The 15,974-nt window shown below is 43.3% G+C and overlaps 1 protein-coding gene across 1 annotated transcript in view; it reads left to right on the top strand.

The window, feature by feature from the left end:
• The window catches only part of MSN (moesin), a 277,502-nt gene extending 261,822 nt beyond the window's left edge, over positions 1 to 15,680 (top strand). Inside the window, exons 7-13 of the mRNA XM_086918368.1 lie at positions 196 to 292; positions 1,360 to 1,523; positions 3,426 to 3,556; positions 7,470 to 7,630; positions 8,826 to 8,918; positions 11,447 to 11,680; positions 13,259 to 15,680. Coding sequence (XP_086774494.1) covers positions 196 to 292; positions 1,360 to 1,523; positions 3,426 to 3,556; positions 7,470 to 7,630; positions 8,826 to 8,918; positions 11,447 to 11,680; positions 13,259 to 13,423 — 1,045 coding nt within the window. The 3' untranslated portion in view covers positions 13,424 to 15,680. The remainder of the gene's footprint in view (positions 1 to 195; positions 293 to 1,359; positions 1,524 to 3,425; positions 3,557 to 7,469; positions 7,631 to 8,825; positions 8,919 to 11,446; positions 11,681 to 13,258) is intronic.
• The last annotated feature ends 294 nt before the right edge of the window (positions 15,681 to 15,974 follow it).

Raw genomic sequence — 15,974 nt, 5'->3', positions numbered from 1 at the left:
ATCACTTCTGTCCTTAGAATTTCGTTATATATTTTGGAAATGTTTATTCAAAAATGTGTTATTGTTGTATTGGAGACATCATTTTGCGAACTTGTTGCAGGAAAGTAGAAAAGGATATTTTAAGAGAACTGTGTTGATGCTCCTTTAATAATTATTAGTTTAGTTATCCTGCATGGTCCTTTCTGTTTCTTTTAGGTTGACACCAAAAATTGGATTCCCCTGGAGTGAGATCCGAAATATTTCGTTCAACGACAAGAAGTTTGTGATTAAACCTATCGACAAAAAAGCACCAGTAAGACCTTTGTTTTCAATATTGTTGAATGGGGTGCTGGGTGACCAAAGCCTTAGAGGGGTGCAGGTTGGCTGGCGTATTGCAGCAACCAGTGGTATGTTTTATTTAGTAAAACCCTTAAACCTGGTAGAATAGTTAGTTTTTGTATTTTTAGACTGTGCCAGTATTTGTCCAAGCTTTCTTTCACCCCAGTAAAGCCAATGAACTATTGATGCGAGGTGCCTGTGAGTAATGGGGATTCTGCATTTCCACGTAAGATTGGGATAGTGCCTGTTGTTCGCAAATGGACCCATGGTTGCGCTGCATATGGATGATCATTTCTTAGACTAGAAGGCTCAGGCATGGAATGTCTACCTTGCTGATTGAAGGGGGTCAGACGCTCTGTGAGCCAACACAAGGGTCACCATCATGGACTTGGCATTTGCCTTTGGCCTTGTAGGAGATCTGTCTGAAGAATATCAAGAATCTAAACTACGCATAGTAAACCCACGCTGCAAATCTCTCAGCGGGAGCAAGGTCCAAGGTTTGTCCCTCCCAGCGCCGTCTAGAATTTATAACAAAAAGGAACCTTAGATTTTAACAGAACGATGGGCACTGATTTGACATGACCTATTCTATATATATCTTGTATAGGTTGTCTTTGCCCTTCTAAATAAGCAGACCACTTTCCACCACAGAATTAAACTCACGAACTATAGTGTGATAGAGGCAGATACCAATACACTTCATTCGCTTTATTAGTAGACATGGGATAGGCAGACATTGCCCGTGTGTGTGTGTTCAAGAAATGTAATTTACACCTTAAGTCAATACTACAAATGATGTGACTCTTTGCCCTCTGCACCCTTCTTTACACTTGACTGGGGAGCAATGTTAATATTCATATTAAATAGTAAATTGGTTAGTATTTTGCTTCAATCCTATCTCAAATAGGTCTCTCCCATCAACTAGCCATTTGGGTCGGAAAGTATTTCCTTAGTTGGTCCTAGGCACCCAACCTTAAACATCAACTTTATTAGGTTTGCTAGAGTTTCCTTATTTACGTTTCTTCTATTTGTCACCTTTAGGACTTTGTCTTCTATGCACCAAGGTTACGAATTAACAAGCGGATCCTAGCTCTGTGCATGGGTAACCATGAACTGTACATGCGCCGACGCAAGCCAGACACCATCGAGGTGCAACAGATGAAGGCCCAGGCCAGAGAGGAGAAGCATCAGAAACAGATGGAGCGGTAAGTCTCGTATGGCCTCTGTTTAGATGGCATACTCCACGCAGGTGTGAACATGCTCCTATGGCATTACTGTAGCCAATTGTTAAGGCCCTTAAGTCCAGTTATAGGCCTGAGCTGCATGTGTGGGCCTTTAACGAGGAATGGGGTCTTTTAACTAGCATAGCCCAAGTATGAAGGGCTGTAGTGCCATTAGAACATTCCATCCACTGAGAGTAGAATTTTCTAGGTGAAAAACCGAGATTTAGAAAGGCCAGCATTGGAATGTTGGAGCAGAAGGCTTATACCAGCCATTATTAGCCCTGAGCCACTTCATTGTTTTCAATGGAGCTCTGACATTTCAGTGTTATAATCTAGCCTCATAGCGGGCTATCCCGGCCATTAAATGTCTGCTCCAGCTACGGCTCGGGCCTTTAACAAAGAGCAGGACTTTAATGGCCAGTATAGCCGAGCTACAAGGACTATAAGGCTATAAGAACATTCTGCCACTAGAGGGCAGACTGTTCTAACAAATAAAAAACCAAGGCCTCTCGGAGCCCGAGGGGGTTTAAATCCCCATCTGCTCCGACAGACCTTTGTGCACTGTAATAGCTGTGAACAAAAGCAACATTGGAATGTTTCTCTGCAGGCTTTTACTGGCCCATAGAAGCACGGAGCACTCCATTGTCCTCAATGGAGTGCTCCACACTTCAATTTCCTAATATCCATTGGAATGTTGAGCACTCCATTGAGTACAATGGAGTAGCTCTGGACCTTAAATGGCCTGTAGAAGCCCGGAGCACCAACATTCCAATGTTCACAGCTTTTGCTGATTTCAATCCCCTCGGGCTCCGTGAGGCCTTTGTTTTACAAAAAGGAACATTCTGCCCTCTATAGGCGGAATGTTCTGATAATCTTAACACCTTCGACGCTGATGACGAGCTGGGCTCGTCATGGCGTAGCCTCCTCGCACGCTGATGACGAGCCCAGCTCGTCACGTAAAGTGCGTTTTTAAAAAACTCAGCGTGCTAGCGGAATTCCGCTAGCGCGCATGGAGTTAAAGCCCTCCGTAGCAGGCTCTCCCAGCCATTAAAGTCCTGCTCCCTTGTTAAAAGCCTTCGCTGAATGTTGGAGTAGACCTTTTAATTGCTGATTGGGCCCGCTATGGCTGGCTGCAAGGCTATATTCTGCAGCATGATTTGTGATGCGAAAGATACATTTGCAAGCACAATTTAAACAGTGAGGGTGGGTTTTCTTTGCTGTCCATTCAATGAACTGGCATCCCGTTATGTGTTCTGTTTGCGTGTCAGTGACACAGTTGTGTAATGTGAGGCGCAGCACATGCTGTTGTAGGTTATAAGGGATACCGTAACCAGTCAGACTGCCAGGTCTCTGGGAGAAATGTATTTCAGAAAGACCTTTGAAAGAAAATGTAAATATTGAGAGAATTTGTCGCAATTACGTTTTTGGGGATCTTTCGGATCCATATGTTCCGAACACTGGAGTGTGTCCATTGCTGAGTGGTATACAGGGTATCCTGTTATCATTTATACTCCAAAATGGATCTGAACACAAATATCACCAGGAAAAAGAGGTAGAGCAATAACCTTGAAAAAAACATTAAGATCCTGATTTTACATGTGGACATGAGATGAATGGACTCATCGCACCATGGCCCATTGTCCCCCGAAATGTGCATGGCCTAAATTTAGCATGGTGAATTAACCTAGAGATCTCCACATTGTTTACGTGCTGACATGATGGTATTCAGGTATTAAATGTTTGAGAGATGAGTGTTGTAGATATTGTTGGTGGTGATAGATGTGAATTTCATATTTTCTTGTTGCCTCTTCATATAATACATTTTGTGTCTTGTGTGCTCTGTATATGCTTTGGCCTGTTTTGACAGATATTTGTAATCCATAGGGCTCTGTTAGAAAACGAGAAGAAGAAGAGGGAAATGGCGGAGAAGGAGAAAGAAAAGATTGAGCGCGAGAAAGAGGAGCTGATGGAGAGGCTTCGACAGATCGAGGACCAGACGAAGAAAGCGCAGCAAGGTGTGGACTGCTGTTTGGGCACAGAAATCTGTTGGGTTTGAACCCTTTCAGCATTTTCTCCCCCCCCCCCGACAGCTGTACAGTGCCACAATAGCATGCTATTGATATGCTAGACTCTAGCATGTGTCTATCTATATATATTTATATATATCTATATTTATATATATATATATATATATATATATATATATATATATATATATATATATATATATATATATATATATATATATATTTTTTGCTCTTATTGCATGCTCTCTTTTTGATAGCATATTCCAGTGCTGTTTCAATTGAGACCTTCATTCGTCCATTCTAGATTCCATTTGCTATACTTTTGCTGCTCTTGCGAATCAAGATAAGGTCACGACTTAATTTTTTAGCTTCCAACTTCACATTTCTTCTCCTTTACAGAGTGTTTTAAAACCTTCAATTTTCAGTGCTGCTTTTTATGTATATGTGCTTTATTAATCTGCTGATAATTATTTTTCGAAGCAGTCGAGGACCCCATGATTAGGTGTGGTGAACCCTCAGGAGCCCACGGACCACAGATTACGAACCCCTGGTCTAGTGCGTACTGTTTATTTGATCATCACAGGGACTCGGTTGTTTGTCTTGGTTGTAAACTCCAGCTTCACAAATTGTCCATCCGTGTCTGTACCTCGTAGCTTTATTTTAAACATTGATTCACCTTATGTTAACAGGCAATCCATGTTGGAACCAGATCCTTTACAGCATGATCTTATCAAAGCTATCTCATTGATGTAATGGAAGCTTTGTGGATTGTTTCCTTGTTTAGAGTGGCAGAGTAGGGGCAGGCCTTTAAGGCCTGCATGTGCTACCTCTAGGAATTAAGGAGCGCCTGCTTGAATAAACCTCCCACTACAAATTGAGGCAGGTGTTTGACCCACAGCCTGCTCGCTTCAAGGAGCACTGTTTAAGGAATATCCTTTCGATGGCAGATGTCGTTTGAAAGCACAGTGCTAGAAATGAAAGGGTTAATGTTTTTAGATGACTGGCTCCCTTTGTTCTTTTAGGGGCCTGTATCCACTTTAAGTAGCTTGTATTGGTGTGCTGCAGAATAGCTGGCTCTAAGCTGGTCATCCTCATGACACTGACTCTGCACTCAACCTCTCCTCCCTCACCCTCCCCCATTCCTACTCTTCACTCCACACCTTTGACCACGTGCTGCACTCACTCCTCCTGCTTACTAGCTCCATTACAGTGAGGCGCGGGGTGAGCCCAGAGCCTGCGCGGGGTGAGCCCAGAGCCTGTACGGGGTGAGCCCAGGGCCTGTACGGGGTGAGCCCAGGGCCTGCACGGGGTGAGCCCAGGGCCTGCACGGGGTGAGCCAAGGGCCTGCACGGGGTGAGCCAAGGGCCTGCACCTCCATCTAGGGTAGTGCAGCAAGTGATGTAGGTTGCTGAAAGGATTACTTCATACATTTAGCTGGTTACCTGGTAAGTTTGTGTGTGACCTGAGGGGCTACATATTGATCATGATCACCATGACTGAGCACTGGGATGCTGTAGTGGTCACTTCAGACAAGCTGCCCAACTCCCTAAAATGGCGGCATGAATATTATTCTTGCAGGCCAGGTCATCGCTGAGCCCAGATCCCATGCAACTATCTACGCCTGCATCCCTGAGAGGTTGGGATGCACGCATGCAGGCCAGCCAAACAATAGTATTCACAAATGTTGGATTGAAGGCAGTGGCTTTAGCGCTCAGGTCTTTCACACCACAATACAGTACTGTGTGTTTAAAAGTTGAGTTTTTTTAAAATTTCATTTCCTTATTTTCCTTTTTCTTTAATCATTTGATTACTTTGGTAACATCCATCTCAAGTAATTTGGATCAATTCATATGTTTAAAAACGTAAATCCGTCCAATGAATTTCGGGCATTACCCTTCGTCAGGGGCTAATATCTATCATTGTCATGGGTCATGGGTTGTTCTTTCTGGTGACTTTTTCAGTTTTTAAGTATTTAACCCAATTAAATTGGTGTTATTGCGAACCGGTCACGTCGGATTTGATGAACAGTGATTCATGTGTGTCCACCGGATATAAATGACCTTAATATAAAAAAGGAATAATAAAGGCGCCAAGATAGGCTTTTCTCACACCACAGGTAACTTGGATAGGGAGGGGGGGGGGGGGGGGTCTGTTCACCTAACTGGGAGTAACGTACTCTCATATTCCTGTCTTCAAGAAGACTTTAATGCATGCAGTATGGATGAATCTACTCCTGCAAGTCCCATGATGTCAAAGGCACAGGAGAGGTCCTTAAAGGCCATGTGTATGGCCCCCCCTCCTGGCCTTGAGATATTTACCCAGGGAAAGATTTAGAGCTTGTTTTGTGGTGCCCATTCCTGGGCGAAAACCAAATTGCACTTGGATAGAGTTTTCACTCGCCCAAGCTTCCAGTTTCCCTTAAATGACCCTACCAAAGATTTTTTTCCGAAGTCTTGCAGTGCAATCGGGCGGTAGTTAGATGGAACATTCCTATCTTTTTTATATATAGGAACTGTGACTGACTGCCTCCATGATTGAATTGAACCCCATATAGGAACTGGCTGACTGAACCCCAAATACTATAGACCTAAAAACATTTGTAAGGAGCAGTCCCCAGAGATCTAAATTGTATTTGAAAAAATCTCCATTGGTACCCCGTCTGGACCTGCTGCCTTTCCTGATGCTGAGCGGAGTATGGCTGTGCACCTCCCGCCCGCCATTTAAAATCCACTAGTGCCGCGCTGGTTGCAATGGCCTCAGCAGGGAGCATTGGAGTTTTTTTCAGGCATTTCTGGGTTAAACACTTTTACAAAATGAGCAGCCCATGCGTGCTCCATAGTATGACGGTCAATACCGGACTCCGGCTTTTTAGTGAAGAAGGACCTATTCACAATTTCCCAAAAGGCTCGATAATCTTTTAGAACTGCTGCCTGCTCCAGGTAGTCCCAGGCCTTGGTTCTTATATCAGCCTTTCTCTTTTCAATAGCTTTTCTGTAATTCCTCTTGGCCTCCCTCTCCTCCACTTCTTCCTGTGGGATTTTGAGTTACATTTTTTAACACTCTATAGGGTTTTTGTACATCATGAATTAAACCATGTGCAAACTAGGCGTAGAGGCTGTGGTTTATTGATCAATAGTGAATCATAAATTGAATTACAAATCCTTGTGAAATTCTCATACAGTCGCTGGCTCAGTTTTTTTCCCAAGAAATTTAAAATTTCAAAATGATTTTGGCTTACCACTTCTGAAGCTTTTGCTAGGATGGAAGTGATAATTTCTGTGCAGCCCCTTATTTTTGGTGTAGGACATAAACTGTGATTTGCCAGGCATTGGGGGAGCTAACGGAGAGCAGTACAGTGATAGGATAATGATCGCTAAAAGGGAATGTAAAGGTATTTTGTGACCTGACCTATGGGGTTAATAGGTCGTTTCACAAAATTCCAAATTGTCGAGTGCTGCAACCTGACTTGCCTCATCATTGTCCATGAGATAGGTTGCACATTGCAACTCACTATTATTGGATGCCATCACAGCGATTGTGGCCAGCTGGCATCAATCCGCATGCCACCATGTCTGTGATCACATTTTAAATAAACACCCCAATTAAGGTGTCTGTAAAAATTGTAATGCTTGGTAACCAGATTTTGGCTGTAACACCTTGATACCTTAACAAATCTCCATTTGGAAGGGACACTCTTCCAAATAGTGATTCGGTAACCGGTCACCAAATCTCAAAAGGGGTTTAGTACATAACAAATGCCATTTTGCAGTCGCAGTCCCTATAATTTTGCAAATCTCAGGCTTTGGCGACCACAAAGTGGCTTTGTACATCAGGCGATAAGACTGTAAAGGTGCAGTGGAGTGGGGACACCTGTGTCATGTTTATCCTTGTTTCTTTTTAGAACTGGAGGAGCAGACCCTCAGGGCGTTGGAGTTAGAGCAAGAGAGGAAAAGGGCTGAAGAAGAAGCCGAGAAGCTGGCGAAGGAACGCCAAGCTGCAGAAGAGGCCAAAGAGACACTCATCAGGCAGGCTCAGGACCAGCAGAAGACCCAAGAACAGCTGGTGAGTATGTGTGCTTTGTGTCTTGAGCTCACATTGGTTATTGATGCAAGTGATTGGGGGACGGAGGGATATCCAGGAATACAGTTTCAGGGAAGAACACTGGTTAAACATTTCTTGTGTTATAGGAGATTTCTGTAATGCCTCTGTTGCTGGTACATCATTTACTGTGGTGTTCCCCAATTCCAGGAGCAGTAGAGGGCAAGCAAAACTACTCTTGACTGCTCCAGATATCAAAATGGCCTATACTGGCAGAAGCAGTAGTGTTGTCCCCTTCTGCTTGGTTTGGGGGCAAGGAGACATGTGCCTGCTTTATGGCACATGGCTCCTTATCCAGTGTCTGCGTCCCAGTATCTTTGAGAGTGGCGTTATATTCATTGGTGGTCTCTTAAGGTAATTTTCACCTGCTACTCGAAGGGCACAATGTGGTGCAACATGAGTCTGGCTGTTGCACCTTAAAAAGTGATAATGATGTCACACCCAGATAAATGGCAGGTTGTTTTTGGGAAGGCTTAATTCAGAGTGAACCAGCCGGAGTAAGAGCAGCTCTGACTGTCTTGTGTTTATAAGCCTGCCCATCTGTTGATGGAACCGAAGGTTGATGATTGGTCGTTTCCTCAACACTCCCCTACGTACTTGACTTTTAGAAACAAACCGGATTCTAAACTTACAAACATTGCATAAGATGGAGTGAAACCTAATGGATAAAATTAGTGGTGACTAATGAAGAATAGATCCCTATGGCATTCAGTAATATTTAACCATTTGTTAGTCTGTAAGTAAAGCTAGAAGCAGTGATGGACGCTCAGTGTGAGTGTGAACGGGTTATGGCAGTACTAAGCCAGCATTGAGGGTGGGAACAGAACCCCAGTACACATCTGTAGTGAATTCACAGGGAGTACAACATCCAGCCTCTAGTTTCATCAACTTGTGTCCAGCACCAATCCATGTCAGGTCGAACGTCGATGGCATCGAGCACCTCAGCATGCCAGTACTAGTTTACTTGCCAAGAGTACAAGCAGCATCCATGTATTTACTTCTTTACAGCATTGAATGCTGTTTGGGAATGTTACACGTGCCCAGGTTTGCGTCTCCGTTAGTTCAAGGGGGTGCTATTGTTGTAGGTAAAAGGCCCATTAGAGCCTAGTAGCAGTGAAGCTAGGATCATTCACCAAGATGTTCTTTTCTTTGTCCAAAGGCTGCTGAATTGGCAGAGCTCACATCCACGATCAGTGACCTGGAGTTGGCCAGACGGAAGAAGGAAAACGAGGCTGAAGAATGGCAACAGAAGGTACAAAGAGGGTGCTGGGAATGTCTTGTGGATCACTTAGTATGGAGAGTATGTAAATTATTTTCAGGGCCGAGAAAGGATGCGAGGAATCCCTTTAGTCCTCCGTGGAGAGGGACGTGGTATACACTTGAAGCAAAATGAATGGAGGGCGCAACTTGAATCCTGTATAGAAGGCTGATGTAGAATTGAGCATCCCTATTTGTTAGCACGGGGGTGGGGATGAGTTTCTTTGGTGGATTCCAAGTGCTCCATGGTGAAAGAGAATAGTGCAATCGCAACAACGGTAACACCGATCAGGACGACTAGTGGTTGTTCGATCATCCATTTTATATTGTTTAAGGGCCAGCTTTCTCCACAAAATTGTCCATGGGTTTGAGAACCTGGTGCACACAATAAAGATGAGGGATGAATGAGGCATTCAGAGGCCTCTGTACTTCTCTCCCTCACTCTACTCCTGCTGGACTTTCTCACATTCTTTCCCGCAGAGTACAACTCCCCTCCTTTCCTCCAGCTTTTTGCCCCTTTACCACCCCCCAGAAATGGATGCTTGTTACCAACATCCTCCCCACCCAAAAGCAAATAACAGAACGTCCTCAAGCTACAGAACCTCTTCTCTCTCCCTTCTCAAGAACACAATAATGTTGCCAGGTCATTCCTGACATCCTTGTTCACACTCCAACCTCATCCTAAGTCTTTAGTCCCTCCACCTCCTTTTTATGGTCTAGCTTGAGAGCACAGCTATCTCAAATCAATTATATGAGCAACACTAGAGAGGGTTTTTGGCTCAGCCCACATGTTGGGAGCCCTGAAACCTATTTTGATTGGTCAGAAGTTGTGTGGTTCTGCAGAAAAGAGCTTACCTTTGTGGGCATTTTGTTTATCCATGTGCTTGAACTTTCAAGCCTTACGCTATTAAAGCTGACTTTCTGTGTCAGCAGCACAGATGGGAGGAGGACAGTCATTAACCTACATGAATTTATAGGTCTGCCTTGACGGTGCAGCTGTCACCATACCTTATAACCTACACCAATATTCTACAGTTCTTTGCTTCCACACCAATACATACCCATTCCCATGCTATATACTTGCAATGCTCCACATTACTATACAACTTTCCTTTAAAAACAGACCTCTTTACATTGCAATTGCTTGTTGTAAATCTTGTTGAAAACTCTTTTCCCTGAAAGCCAACAGTAGAAAGATTATTGCACCTGGGAGGTGTAAATCACATCTAGGTGCAGCACGCCTTTTAGGTTGTGCTCTGTTCACAATTCTGAGCACGACACCGGGGTGGCCGTGAGGTGCTCCAGTGTCGCTTGGCTGAGGACTCTGGGTTACCCTGCTTTTGAGCACGTCCGGGGCTGTATGTATGTAAGGAGATAGGGTAACAGGGGTAAGGAGAACTCTCCCCATCTTTTGTTCAAGACCGGGTGGAATTAAATAGGGTTCCAGGCAACAACAACCCTCCGGATTCTTAGGCAGGGCGAGTACTGTGCTGGCTCACCAGTCTTGGCTTGAGATCCTCTGTACATTTGTTTAAAAAAATATATATATATTAAAAAAAACATCTTTTTTTCATGGCTTATCTTTTTAGTTCTGGAGGGAGATGGAGCCCTACGGAATAATTTGGTAATATTGAAATGTGCAGTTATCTGAAGGTCAAACGTGCATGGTAGTTAGCCTTCCATCCTTCCAAGGTCAATTAATGGAGTACTATTAAAATGGGCAACAGCAACATCTGTGTTTACAGCACTTACCAGTAGAAGAAGAGGATATGATAAGGCATATAAAAACATAAGATAATGAAATTCTGTGTAGAAAATATTTGCCGAAGTGTGCAGCAGAGGACATGACCATAATTTTGTTCATATACTTACTACATGTTTACACACAGCACCATTTATGCCGTATGCTGACTTATGCTTGGTGCTGTATGGTGGTGGTATGTTTACTTTACTTTGTAACTGATTCTGTCTTGGTGTTAACATTAGTGGTATAGTCAGTAATGTCATTGTTGATGTAATTTGTTATAGGGGGTAGGGTAGAGAATTTTTTCCCAAGCAGTGAACCAGTTTTTCTGACCTATTTTGGGGGCTTTTGTGTGTGGGTATTTTTTTTTTATTTGTCTGGAAACCACATTAATAATTCTAGTTTGTTTCCTTTATGGAGGTCTCTTGTAGCATGCAATTTTGTGGTTGGGTGGTCTGCATCACGTCACGTCATTGTATACCACCTGATCATATCAACACCTCTCCTAGGACAAGGTGGCACCAATAGACAAGCACAGCTCAACAAAATATACCCAACTGCACTTCCCAAACCACTACTTTGCTGTAATCAGACCTCCCACACCCACACCTTGTCATCACATTACACACAAATACCATATGTGAGTTTGATCCTTGTTTCTGTGCATCTTTCACTCACAGAAGCGGGTTGCTTCCCATTAATTTTGTTAGTCGGTGTTGGGAAGTGCACATCTGTAAATGAGAGGCACTTCACCCTCTGGCACTTACCTTTTTCAATAGGCTGCAATGGTTCAGGAAGACCTTGAGAAGACCAAAGAGGAGTTGAAACTGGCAGTGAGTGCTCCGCATGTGCAGGAACCCATGCATGCCGAGAACGAGAACGACGACGAGCAGGATGAAAACGACGCAGAAGCAAGCGCTGAACTCACAGCCGACGTGTCCAATAAAGACCGCAGTGAGGAGGACCGCACCACAGAGGCCGAGAAGAACATCCGGGTCCAGCAGCACTTAAAGGTACTGGGGTGCAAGCATGTCCAGCGGGGAAAGGCGCATGGTCCTAGTGTTAGGGTTGTCTCGTTAGTGGTCTAGAAAAGCTGGAATCCTGGTAGGAAGATACTAGCAATGAGATTCAGAGGAGTCCGTGAGAACCTGAAAATCATTAGTCATGGAGATGGTTCTGCGTTTTTCAGAACCGCATCTATTCTTATTCTCGGAGCCCAGATTGGATACTATGTTGACCTGTTTTGCTATTTGAGTAGTTGTCCATTCTTGATTTCTTAGACTATTCTATATACAAAATTGCAGCTTGCGACTGTCTATAGATTATGGAACAAATAGCATTAATGAAACGAGATGAACAATATGAATGGATTAAGAATGCGGTTAGCTAATGGTTTTTCTTACTGTTATCATTGTGGTTTCCAGAACATTGATACATTGAGTCTTCATTCACACCCACTATTTAGATTTTAACTTCTCATTTTTTGCGTCTTCCATTTTAAGATACTTCTTTCACTTTAGAAGTACACTATGTTGGCTTACAGTTAAGTTGGTACCCTTTGATGTACATTGCAGAGCGTCCCATCCATATTCATGCAAGCAAACTCGACGCTAAAGTATTTGTTTCCTCAAAATATACACCATGTATTTTATGAAGACTTTGGTGGTTCTATGCCCAGTCCCTTTTACTGATGTTTTTGATCAAAAATGTGGTACTTTTGCTGCATAAAGAAGCCTGGGCACTCGCGAAATAGGTGCAGCATCTTGTAAGCCCGCTTACATCATGTAGCTACCAGATGCCTTACCTAGCCCTTGCATCCGGTGTAAGGAGACTGACATAGGCTATCATAGTCCTGTGTGCATTCCTTTCCTTCAGGTCCCACTGGGCTTATTGTGAAGATGGGGCACCCCGGAAGTGCTGGCTTCCTTGCTTCATTTCCTGAGCTTCAATTTCCCAGAGGGCAGGAGTTTCATGGGATGCAGGGACTGTAGCGGTCTTCTCTTCAGCACCGTTTACTGTTGGGCTCTAAGCACACTCCAGTCTCCTGTGCTGTTCTCAGAGTTTAGGCTAAGTAAATGGGCTGTATTGGTGGGTTGGTGTTTTTGACTTTTCTCTGCTGCAGAACTGTCAGCATTTTATCTCATGGAAGTAAAGGAGGGAGCTGTAAGAGGCTTTCTGTAAAGACACTATATGGGCAAACAATTGCATTCACGAAACCACCCTAAGCTGTGTTCTGGCCATATTGGTGAACTTTTTCAGCTAAATGATTTCTGATACAACTGTGTTCTTCGAAGCTATATTTTTCAGTTCTTTCTGTGATTGATTTTCCATGGTACTAGAAGAAGGGGGGCTTGGATCAAGGCACAAGGGATGAGGAGCATGAATGCTGTTGACTTGTAATTTTGTGTCCCTTTACTGTTGAGTATTGCTGTGTGGAACATACACTTAGCAGAATTGTCAATGTTATACCTTTTTTTCCTATTGACACTAAAGTGTGACCACACAAATTAGTGCTCTACCACAAATCACCCTGACCCAAATCTCATCCCTTTTTCTTTGTTCACTCATTGACTCTTGCTTTCTGTCCTTAGACTCTTAGCAAGGAGCTGGAGAATGCCCGGGATGAGACCAAGAAGACGACAAATGACCTTCTTCATGCAGAGAATGTCAAGGCAGGCCGAGACAAGTACAAAACCCTCCGTCAGATTCGCCAAGGCAACACCAAACAGCGCATAGATGAATTTGAGTCCATGTAATCCTGCCATCCTTCGTTCCCCCCAATCCCATTCAATCCCAGGGGCTGTTTCCCATTCCCACCCCGTCTGTGCGCTAGATGTGCTGCGCTGGAACCACTACAGAGGAGTGACCTTGGTCTTATTTATAAAGTCTGTGCAGATGCAGAGCCTCAACCAACAAAGGACTTTTCTTCGTACTGCTCGTCAAGCATCGTTCCAAAGAGCGACGCGATCTTGAAATCCTAACTGTGTACTTCTGGGACTCCTACCACTTCACCGAAAAGACTGTACCACTTCGCTAGTTCACTGAGCCTGTAACCACAGGAAGTTTCCATTCGCCTTTTACAGGTGTCTCACCAGTTTGGAGATGTTGCCGGTGGTGGAGCACCATAGGAGCGGGATTTTTGTGGGGCAGTTCCTAGGATGCCCAGGACATGATTTACACAGAATCAGGGGGTGCACCAACAGTAACATTTCATAGCTCATTGGGAAGGCACAAACAAGGCAGGTTACCTAGCACCTCTGTAATTCAGTGCAAATAGGTGCTGGGAAGTCATTGGGCAATAAATAATGGAGCCCTTTGCTGATAATGTTGGGTTGAGTTTTGGGTTATCTTACGTTTGGAATCTTTGGGGAAAATACGTATAATGTTGCAGTTGTCGGCACACAACTCAAACCCACATAAGTAATGTGATTAGTACACCATAGCACGGACTGCATGATAACATGTAGGCACAGCCTATTCGCCAAAAGAGATGTTTGTTTATGAAGCCTGTGAAAGTGGCCTCTGGGGCGTTTTTAGTTGTTTTTTTATGCCTTAGAGCGGCACAACTCCATCCTTGTTTTTTTTTCCTCCAGAAGTTAATTGATGCTAGTTTTTATAAAACATGTATTCGCTCTACATCTTTGTAAAAATACATATACTATTGCGACTGAGCAAATTATTTATATCTCCAAAAAGGACTTCCACGGCTTGCCTGCTTCCCACAGCCCCAAATCAATATTCGTCCCAATCCTCTATATTTTTGTCCAATTTGCATTAGGAGGATTTTGTGGGCTGTTCACGAAGAAACACAGAGCAAGCCACATGCAGAAAATGGAACAGATTCATAGAACTTAACTAACTATGCTTTTATTTAGTAGGGTATGCTAATCCTTTGCAAAAGTAGCCATTACAACATTTTAGAGGCCAATGTGTCAAACCTTGCTCTTTGTTTCCCGGAAAACTGTGTTCGTGTTTGAGATGACTTGTTTGATAATCAGTTGCATCTTTGTTGTATTCGACCAATCCATTGGGTTCTTCCACCGTGGGCTATTCTATAGTTGTAGCATGCACAACTTCCATTTGCAGTCCCAGTTGGCCATTGAAGAATAGCTGCCGAAGACTTGGCCCGCTGCCCCAATATCCTGAAGTAGTTCATGCATACCAGCAGCTAGGGCTCAATGGATGAGTGTGGTATTCTGGAGACCATCTACTTTTGCTGTGCCAAATACTTTCTTACCCCAAATTTACTAAGTTCTCAGCACTGTTCTAGCATCATTTCAAGCACTAGTACACCCCAAAATACATTTTTCATTACTGGTGGAAATCCTCCTTCACACCTACACAATTTGTTTTCTTCAAATTGTACATTGATTTATTGAGAAGAATTCTGCTTTTTTGGGGAGCTGATGCAGTGTCAGCCCAACAGCACTCCTTGCGTGGTTGTTCCAGCCCTTCCCTTTTCTACCAGTATTATATATATTCCATTGGTATCTAATCTGATATCGATTTGTACGTCTTTTCTAGCTATGCACAATTTACAATGTACTAGTTGTACAGGGAGGGAGGTGTTTAATAAACCCTTCTTGTAAAAATATATACTGTATTATAAAAAAGGACCGATATTTTGCAACAAAATAATGTAAAAGAGCTTTCAGTATTAAAATTCTATTTCATTTAATTTTTAATTCACTGTTTTGCAGGTTTTTGTTGCTCCATAAAACCCTTATTTTTCCGAATTTGAATATGTGCAAAGTTTGCAAGAGGACCATCCCAGCACGTGTTAAAACATGTTTGTTTCTTAGTTGGTTTGTTCATTGATGTAAATTATGTTGACTCACATTTGATCAACCTTTTTACTGGTTAAGTTAAGACAATAAACGGGGCATAGTGTTTGTTTTGCCAGGCCCATGCCAGTACATAGACAAAGGACCACAAGAGACCAGTTTGAATTCCGCGAGGTCAGTTGTAGGTCTTCTTGCTCTTCCAGTGCCAATAAATTTTTGAGAAATTGAAGCATTCGAGTGTCTGTTCTGTATTTAAAATGAAATGCTTTCTGTAATATTGGAGCAGAAAATGTTAGATATTCCCTGTTTGTTCCATGTAGTAAACTGTGACCTTTATTGCTGTTTAAAATAGTGGTGGGCGGAGTTGCGTTACGCATAGTTCTGCTTTGTTGCATAAAAACTCAGTGGAATTCCGCTGAGTTCCGCTCTGCCCTACTCTATGTAAGTTACAGCGCGCAGGCCACTGACTTTGCAGCACAACTTTTTCAGCTTGTGAAGTAACATTAGGCGTAACTTTCCTTCC

Source organism: Lissotriton vulgaris, chromosome 4_1, assembly GCF_964263255.1.
Source record: "Lissotriton vulgaris chromosome 4_1, aLisVul1.2, whole genome shotgun sequence".
In the NCBI taxonomy this organism is placed as follows: Eukaryota; Metazoa; Chordata; class Amphibia; order Caudata; family Salamandridae; genus Lissotriton; species Lissotriton vulgaris.
This window is presented reverse-complemented; position numbering and strand designations above follow the sequence as displayed.